General features: G+C 45.4%; 1 protein-coding gene across 1 annotated transcript; it reads right to left on the bottom strand.

Annotated features, from left to right (window-relative positions):
• Positions 1-6740: 6740 nt before the first annotated feature.
• LOC101517431 (serum amyloid A-3 protein-like) lies at positions 6741-8645 on the bottom strand. The gene is made up of 4 exons (XM_004593741.3): positions 8596-8645; positions 7944-8038; positions 7399-7537; positions 6741-7006 (listed from the first exon to the last, which is right to left on the bottom strand). Exons 2-4 carry the CDS (start codon positions 8032-8034, stop codon positions 6868-6870), a joined length of 369 nt encoding a protein of 122 aa, XP_004593798.1. The 5' UTR covers positions 8035-8038; positions 8596-8645; the 3' UTR covers positions 6741-6867.
• Positions 8646-9693: the final 1048 nt, after the last annotated feature.

The raw sequence follows: 9693 nt of genomic DNA, 5'->3' as shown, positions 1-9693 counted from the left end.
TCCTGATGCTCACAAGGAGAAGATTAACCAATTGAGCTGTTGAGGCGGGCCATGAAGAGAAAGAGAGATCTTTCTTCTGCTGGTTCTCTAGCCAAATGGCTGTGAAGCAGGGCCTGGCAGGGCCAAAGCCTGGAGCCTGAAACTCCCAGTCTGCTATGTGGGTGGTACTGGTCCAACCATTCAGACCATTCTGTGCTGTTTTCCCAGACACATTAGCAGGAGCTGAATAGGAAGTGGAGTGGCCAAGGCTTGAGCTAGTGGTCATATCACATATCACTGTTGCCAGGCATGACTCCAAAAGCGCAGCCCCAGGTGGCTGCAGTGGCTTACACAAGTGGCTTTCCCAAAGACATAAATCCTGGATACTACTGTCACTCAATATTGCGCCTTCTCCACAGTCACTGCCAAACCCTTTTATAAAAAAACATTTAGGAGATTCTCAGTCAACTCTCTTATATTTGACTGAGCATTTTGTGAATTTTAAAGGATTTTTTCCTGGTAGAGCTCGCAAAATTTGCTTTGAACTCACACCTCAGGGCAGCGTCCACATGTGCCAGCGCACATAGACTGGGCCTGGAACTAGCATTATTTCTGCGACTATGACCTGTTCCAAGGCGCCCAGCTGGGGCATCTGAAAGGAAGCATCTGGATCAGGTGGGGTCACTGCCTTCAAGCTCTGAATGGCGCCAAGGAATGCCTTACAGCCAGCCACACACACACTGAAAAAACGCTTAGCTTCTCGGAGACTTTCAATCGTATTTAGTTGTGATTATTGATTGCTTGATTTTTAAAATTTATTTTTGTTGGAAAGTCAGGTATACAGAGAGGAGGAGAGACAGAGGAAGATCTTCCATCCACTGATAATTTACTCCCCAAGTGGCTGCAATGGCCGCAGATGAGCCGATCCGAAGCCAGGAGTTTCTTCTGGGTCTCCCATGCAGGTGCAGGGTCCTAAGGCTTTGGGCCGTCCTTGACTGCTTTGTCAGACCACAAACAGGGAGCTGGATGGGAAGCAGGGCGGCTGGGATATGGGACCCCGGTGTGTGCAAGATGAAGACTTCAGCCACTGGGCTACTATGCCGGGCCCAATTGCTTGATTTTTTTCAAATATTTATTTTATTTTTATTGGGAAGATAGACCGGATTTACAGAGAGAAGGAGAGATAAAGATCTTCCATCCACTGGTTCACTCACCAAATGGCCAAAATGGTCAAAGCTGAGCCTATCCAAAGCCAGGAGATTCTTCCAAGACTCTCATGTGGTACAGGTCCCAAGGCTTTAGGCCATCCTCTGCTGCTCTCCCAGACCATAAGCAGGGAGCTAGAATGGGAGTGGAGCAGCTGGGACATGAAGTGGTGCCCAAATGGGATTCCAGTGAATGCAAGGTGAGGATTTAGCCATTGAGCCATCGACTTGCCAAGCAAATGAACAAAGATGCGATGGATCTCGTAGTTGAGAATGATCCCTAGTGGGATGAGCTGCAAAGGCTAGCTGAGGGCTGCGGAGGAGCTGGCAGCCCCAGGCAGACCTGCTTGCACAGTGAATGTTCTGATTTGGAAAAAGTTAATAACTTACTGTTAAGAGTTTCTGAGAGCCCAGAATAGGAAAGAAAAATAGAGCGAAGAAAAAAACATGATGTAATAACTGTTCAGCAGCCCTCAGGGAGGTGGGTGTGTTAGAGATGAATTCACGGAGAACTGGAGAGGACCTGCATAACTGAATTTTTATTATTGTAGCAAGGCACCCATCATCTCGCAGAACAACTCACCAAAACAAAGAAAGAGAGTTTTTATAGTGGGAAAGCAGGTGCAAGGAGCACAGATTAGCCGAGTTTCCACAAGGTCAGAGTAGCCCAAAACAGTTCCAAGCAAAGGGTAAATAAGTAGCTCTCCTGTGGAAAGAAAAGAATTAGGCAACATTCCAGGGAACAACAAAGTATCAGACTCTGGGGTCAGTCAGGTTTTTGCATGACTTCAAGCCCAAGTACAGCCTTGCATGTGTACAGGAGGCCCCTTGCTTTATGTCTCTCTTGGAATGTCTGCCAGGCATCCGCATCATGGTTAGCTTATGCAATGTCATCTTCAGATGTGATGGATTCTGCACACTAGACCTGACTGTGCACTGCACACACTTCTGTGCAGAATAGGCTAGTCCAAATTCATTCGCCTGAGTGGTTCGTGTCGCCTGTCCCATTAACATGACTTTCAATTCTCTGACTGATTCACATAACATGCTTTATTAACATGTACTTTCTTTTTTTATTTTTTAAAAAATTTATTTTTATTACAAAGTCAGATATACAGAGAGAGGAGGAGAGACAGAGAGGAAGATCTTCCGTCCGAAGATTCACTCCCCAAATGAGCCGCAACGGGCCGATGCGCGCCAATCCGATGCCAGGAACCAGGAACCTCCTCCAGGTCTCCCACGTGGGTGCAGTGTCCCAATGCATTGGGCCGTCCTTGACTGCTTTTCCCAGGCCACAAGCAGGGAGCTGGATGGGAAGTGGAGCTGCAGGGATTAGAACCGGCGCCCACATGGGATCCCGGGGCGTTCGAGGCCAGGACTTTAGCCGCTAGGCTATGCCACCGGGCCCAACATGTACTTTCAGTTTCCAGATTTCTGATTGGTATCCTAACCTTTTGGTTGGGTGTTATCCCTGCATTCTGATTGTTACTCTCTTCCTCCTTGATTGAATAAATCTTCATCCAATTTCAGAAATGGACCAGTCATAGAGATCCACTCTGTGTACAGCAGAGGGAGCAGTGGCAAGCTTTTTCAGCAACTCCTTCATTGCAGTTGCCCTCCTAACCGCTGTGGTTTCTCACTACTCACTGTTCCTGTCTGGATAGAAATTCTTCTTTGGTGTGAGGCAAGAACTGAGATTGCCTCATCATTCTGCAACATCAATAAGTCAAGAAAACTAAAGAATATTAATAAAGACTACAGAATAGTTTGATAGTAGCCAATCACTGGAGATATATATGCATATAAATGCGTAAATTCACTAAATAAATCTCCAGTGTCATTATCTCATTAGAAACAGACATGAAGAATGTTGACCAGGGCCCTGAATAAAACATAGGTCAGTTTATGCCTTTTCCTTTTGCTTTTTAAAGGATTTATTTATTTTTATTGGGAAGACAGATATACAGAGAGGAGATAGAGAGAGTAAGATCCTCTGTCCGCCTGTTCACTCCCCAAGTGGCTACAATGGCCAGAGCTGAGCTGATCCGAAGCCAGGAGCTTCTTCCAGATCTCCCACACGAGTGCAGAATCCCAAGGCTTTGGGCCATCCTTGATTGTTTTCCCAGGTCACAAACAGGGAGCTGGATGGGAAGTAGAATAGCTGGTGTACAAACTGGCACCCATATGGAGTCCCAGAGTGTCAAGACCAGGACTTTAGCCACTAGGCTTCAGTGCTGGGCCCTTCTTTTCCTTTTCTTAAAATGAAGTGTAATTATTTATTTAACAGAGTTACAGAGAGAGAAGGAAAGTTAAAGAGAAAGCCAAAGAGATCTGATGGTTCACTGCCCAGTTGGCTGCAACTGCCGGGCTGGGCCTGGCAGAAACCAGGAGTCAGGAGTCACGTTCAGGTCTCTCACACGGTGACAGGGGTGCAAACGTTTATCATCTTCCATTGTGTTTCCCGGGCCATTAGCAGACAGCTGGACCAGAAATGGAGCAGCTGGGACGTGAATCAGTACCCATATAGATGCCAATGTTGCAGGCAATGCTTTACCCACTACACCAAAGTGCTAGCTCCAATTCACGCCCTTTCTATTTGTTCATAAGTAATCAAAAGTACTATAGTAATTTAAACCATAGATTTTAGGAATTATGTTTGTTTTAAAATAGTAACCAAAGGGCCCGGTGCAATAGACTAGTGGCTAAATTCCTGCCTTGCATGTGCTGGGATCCCATATGGGCACTGGTTTGTGTCTCAGCTGCTCCACTTCCTTTCCAGCTCCCTGCTTGCAGCCTGGGAAGGCAGCAGAGGAAGGTTCAAGGCCTTGCGACCCTCCACCCACGGGGGAGACCAGGAGGAGTTTCCTGGCTTCTGGTTTTGGATCAGCTTAGCTCCAGCCATTGCAGCCACTTGGGGAGTGAATCAGAGGATGGGGAATATTTCCACATCTCCTTCTCTCTGTGTATTTGCCTTTCCAATAAAAATAAATAAATCTTAAAAATAAAATAGTAACCAGAAAGTCTAAGCCCATATAATGTTGAAGCTTTCTGTTCATTTTAAATACACATTTCTTTCCCTTTTCCCAGTTCAGCCCATTATAGATGGGCTGTGACCAAAGGAAAATTCATACTTGAATGGTATTTTCTCAAGATGACTTTAAGTTCTCTGGGTCCCACAGGACTTTAAAGCCACCCCTGTATGTGCACAGCCTCCTGCGGCGCTGGAGACAACTGCCCACAGTTCCCTTGTCCTTCAGTTTGTTTGCTTCGTCCTTAGCCCTACTGTCCCTTCCTCCTCATGTACATTTCATGCGAGTTGTAGATTTTTAAAATAGGAATTCTAATCATTTTTAAAAGATTGATTTATTTTACTTGAAAGTCAGAAAGGCTGAAAGTAGAGGAAGGGGGAAGAGAGAGAGAGAGGAAGAGAGAGAGAAAGAGAATGAATTTTCCATGTGCTAGTTCACTCCGCAAATGATTGTGATGGCCAGAGCTGAGCTGATCTGATGCAGGGAGCCAGGAGCTTCCTTCAGGTCTCCACATGGAAGCAGGGTCCCAAGGTCTGTGGCCAGCCTCTGTTTCTTTCCTAGGTCATCAGCAGGGAGCTGGATCAGAAGTGGAGCAGCCGGGACACAAGCCGGTGCCCACAGTTTGACAGCACCACAGGGGAGGAATAGCCTATTACACCACTGAACTGACAGGAGTTGTAGATTTGTTGTGGGCTTAGCTGAGGTAGTATGTGGAACATATTCATTGACATGAACTAATGCATATGTAAGTGTTTTATAAACTCTGTACTTCAATATGATTGCTAGTTATAGCAAATCATTAGGGCTATTGACTCCAGTCTCAAACTAGCCATCTGACATGGATATAGTTTTTAAACTGTACCTCAAGATTCCTTAGCTCCAAAATAAAGATGAAGTGTGAGGTTTCAGCAAGATGGCATAAAACACTGCACAGAGCAAGGCCTCGCCCATAGCCAGCTTGTCATGATCGCTGCTGCGTACTTCTAATTGGTGCTAGGAGAGTGTGCTGCCGAGTGTGGCTGCGGATGCTCAAGAAGGCACAGAGAAAATACTTCGGAAACGTTATTCACTCTTAGCCCAGGGGAACCCGGCACACTGACAAGGTGACATTCTGAGCCATAGTGAGAGTAAAGATGGCTTGGAAGGGAACCCTGGACTTGAGCTGGTAAGCAGGTGGTTCATGAAGAAGAGGCTGGAGGAGGGGCGAAATGCGTAAGTCTGGGCCTCCATGGCAGGAGAGGGGACTGGGGGCCCGCAATGCCCAGGAGGTAGCAAGGGGAGAGGGTACAGCTCCTTGAACACCGAGTGGCCTGGACAGTCCACGACAGCCAGAGACACCGGGGCCAGCGAGACCCTGAGAAAGGGTCTTGTGTGACAGGAACTCAGGCACTTCTCTCGAGTGGCAGGTCATCTGGAATTGTGAGTATAACCTCAGACTATTCTTTGACCCTGGGATGACTCTTGCTAGGGGCAATCCAAGGTGATTTAGGGTCCTTTTGTTCTTTGTACTCTCCTTTGACTGTTTCTGTTTTAACGGCAAAGGCTTCCTACTCTCATTGGAGGGGTTAGAGAATACTTTCTACTCTCTGCCCTTTTTTTTATATATAAATAAAATGGGACTCATTTGCCTTTTTAAGGGTTAAATTTGTCTATGGAACTATCTGGATCTGCCATTTTTTATCAGAAAATTTTATCTTTTTTCTTGTGTAAATTTTATTTTTGATCATTTTTACATATTTGATTAGGGTGCGAAGGGTCAAGGGGCTAGAGGAAAGTGAGTGAAATCACTGTTTTCATGGAAAATTCAGTCTTTTACAATACTTGTAGGACAACTCAGATTTTCATTTCTTGTTGAGTCTGTTTTTTGTAAATTGTGTTTCTTAAAGAATTTATTGATTAGATGCATTTACATTTACTTGGAAGGCATACAAACACAGATAGAAATCTCCTGTCTCCTGCTGTTTCTCTAAATGCCTGCAATAGCCAAGAAGGGGCCAAGCCAAAGCTGGGATCCAGGATCTCAGTCTATGTCTCCCACATGAGTGGCAGTCACCCAGGTATTTGAGTCATCACCTGCTGGCTCCCAGTGTGCACATTAGCAGGAGTTAGACTTGGGAGCAGAGCACAGACTGGAAGCCAGGCACTCCGACATGGGCCACAGGTGCTATCCTAGCTACAGCACCAAGCGCCCTCCCCAGAATTTGTTGAATTTTATCTACTTGTAAACTTTAGTTTTGAAGCTATTCACAGGCACTCTTATTATCACTTCAGTTTTGGGAGCCATATAGATCTGTACTTGGTCCATGTTGTGGTCCCTACAATGTGGTATTAGTTTGGATAAATAGTTTTTTCCCCCAACTCTTGCATTTTTTTCATTGGCCTCATCTCCATTTTTAATTTTTAAATTAACTTTTTTTTCATTCTTTTTCAAATAAAATGTGTTGTTCATTAGTCATGCCTGTGATACTGAAGAGGCTCACATTCCCAGGGAGACTGCCACCTGCCATTTCCAGAATCCAGCAACAAATCTGATTTCACAAACATTTATTTAACAATCGTATATGTTCTCTACCAATGCCACGGATACAGAATTCAAATTCTACAAGTATCCCTGCCAACAGAGGGGTCTCCTGAAGACAGTGGGAGGTGGAAGCTCAGTATTTGCTGGGCAAACCCTTGGGTCTGAAGTGATTGGGGTCTTTGCCACTGCGGCCCCAGCGGTTGGCAAACTGGTCAGCCTCTGTGTCCTCTGCTCCACGGCCGGTGAGTCCCTGAATTTTCTCTCGGGCATTACTGGAATTGAGGCAGAAATGAAGTCATTATTCCCCAGTTACAGTCCCACTCTTCAAACCCTCCCCTTTGCAAGAGCAGAACCAAAGAGCAACCCCAGAATGCCCAGGCCAAGGGGCTACAGCACTGATTCTGCCTGGCCCACTCAATTCCCAGAGGTGCTGCTCAGCTCCAGGGTTCCTCCTGGTGCTGGATGGACAGCACCAGAGAGGAGGATGGGAATCACACATTGCCAGCAGACATCCAGACCCACCGTAAACCTAGAAAGGAAATGTGGGCAAGACAGGGGTGGTCCAGCCCCTACAGGCTGCTCTACCATGAAGCCTGTCTCCTGACTGCCCAGGGCAGTTAACCTCTGCTCCCCAAGTCCTGCCCTCCCTGGCAGCCCCAGGTACCTGATCACTCTGGCAGCCCAGGCGCCCCCAGGGCCCCTTCGGGCAGCGTCATAGTTCCCCCGAGCATGAAAGTACTTGTCGGAATTTTTGAAATTGGCTTCTTTCATGTCAGAGTAGGCTCTCCACATGTCCTTACTCCCTGAAAAGAGAATGATGAAGATGATCACGTCTTTGCAAAAACAGAGAACGAAGAACTTTCACTGAGTCCAGAGATGTCAGCCTTTGACAGAGTTCTTGGAAATTATGTTGGCTTGAAATGAATATTCCTTTGCTCTTCCCTTCTCTAGACTAACTCAGTGAAACTCATACTGGATGCAAATTGTATTCCATTTGCTCCCATTCTAGGTTAGGTTGCTCTTGTGTCTCGAGCCATGTGTGATAGCTGTAAAGAAGAGATGCAGTGATTGTTAAAGGACATTTCCTAGTTCGATGAATATCTACATACAAAGACCCAGGAGCACCTTTGCCCAGTGAGGATGTGAGCTCTGCCAGGTGACTCCAGGTTCCAGCCAGATGCAGCCTCCCTCCCTTTGTGTCACCCTTACCTTGAGCAGCTTGCTTGATGAATGATCCCCATCCTTGGCTGTTGACGCCCAGGATCAGGAAGCAGAAAATAAAGCCAATGGAAAGCTTCATCCTGCTGTGGAACAAGAAAACACAACCAGGAATGACATGACATATGCTTTTGTTTTTTTGTCATGGTGACTCATCCTTGGCACCCCATGAATAAAACACACTCAATTTTATAGACACACATGAGCGTATAATAAGTGGTAGCCTTTCAGGGAGTCTAGTTCTTCAATTCTGTTTGTTTCATTGGAATCCCAGTATCTGAGAGTCTGCAGTGAACCTGTGATGAACCTGCACATCCCTTCCTTTTTCAGTTCTCCCGTCAGCCCGAGACCCATCTTTACATAAAGTCTCCAGCAAGAGTTATTTGGGGACCTTGTGGCCAATCCATGTGTTCAGCTGAATGCTCAGTGTATATTTATACAATGTCCACTCAATCCATTACTGATTTGACATGATGGAAGCACAGAACAAAATCCCTAAACTGAAAATAGCTCACATCAGGTGAATTCTAGTATCAGAATAGCAAATTAAGGGAGGATGCAGAAACAGCAGAGATGCAGCCCAAGGTGCTGAAGGGGAAGCACATTTGCACAGCAAAGTTGGTGGAGAGTTCCAGCAGCTTACCTGCAGCTGCCAATCCCCGTTGAAGCCTCTGGTGGAGTTGAGCTGTGTGAGCTGCCGCTGGAGAGACGGGGCTGTGCTATATATACTGGCACTCTGCTGATGAAACAAACCTCTCCCTCCTCTTGCGCAATCTCTCTTGGGCAGAGAACAGCATTCACAAAACATTACGATTTCTCTTAAGACAGATTTGATTTTCTCAGGTTGCGCAATGTGGCCAATTTCAGGACTGTAATAGAGTGTTCTACCTAGTTCCAGAAAGCTTTCTGGAGGGGAAATCTCTCCCCTCTGTCCTTGTATTGACAAGTTATTGCAAAGCAAATCAACAGCAAAAAAAGAGATTTGGAAAAAAATAATAATAAAAGAAAATGAAGAAATGAGTGTGTAGCAGTTTTGCTGCAAATACAGTGTTTTGTCAAACTTTGTGTTAAATCTTTGCCAAACAAATTGTTAAGAATGGTGTATTGCTATAGTTCAAATGATCTGTGGTTATTTTTAAGTGTACTCTGTAGTAATGAAACTGGCATCTTTTCCTATGATTCTTGCTTTTATTTGCTGAGCTCTTCATTCAGTAGAGCATTGAACCATTGACAAATATAAATTAAAAAGTATATTGTCTCTCCACCATGGGGGGGAGGGAAATCCCAGAGCCTATGAAACTGTGTCACATAATGCAATGTAATTAATAAAAAAAGTATGTTATCTCAAAAGTAAAATAAGTAACGTTTTTTGGAAACAAAGGTATTTTCTTATTTAAAGAATGTGAAAATACAGGACAGAAGGGGTATCTGAGCCACATCCATTGCAAGGGGTAGCTCAGAATGAAACTGAGACCTTCGGGCATAGTATAGGAAAGGAAAGCAGATTGACAACCCAGGTACATAAATGTGTGGCGCTTGTGTGGGTGCACTCAGTACTAGAAATAGGAGTCCTCCAGACTCAAGTGTATTCATGGGCAGTTGCTACAGGAGATCACAGGGCAGGTTATGTTGGGGGACAATGTAATCAAGGAATTCTGAGCTGTGGTATCAGAATTTGCTCTAGGGCATGGCATTGTGGCAGAGTGGCAGATTTGCTGCCTGCAACACTGGCATCCCATAT

Source organism: Ochotona princeps, chromosome 4 (assembly GCF_030435755.1).
Source record: "Ochotona princeps isolate mOchPri1 chromosome 4, mOchPri1.hap1, whole genome shotgun sequence".
Lineage (NCBI taxonomy): Eukaryota > Metazoa > Chordata > Mammalia > Lagomorpha > Ochotonidae > Ochotona > Ochotona princeps.
The sequence above is the reverse complement of the archived record's forward strand: the minus strand, read 5'-3'. Positions and strand labels throughout refer to the sequence as shown.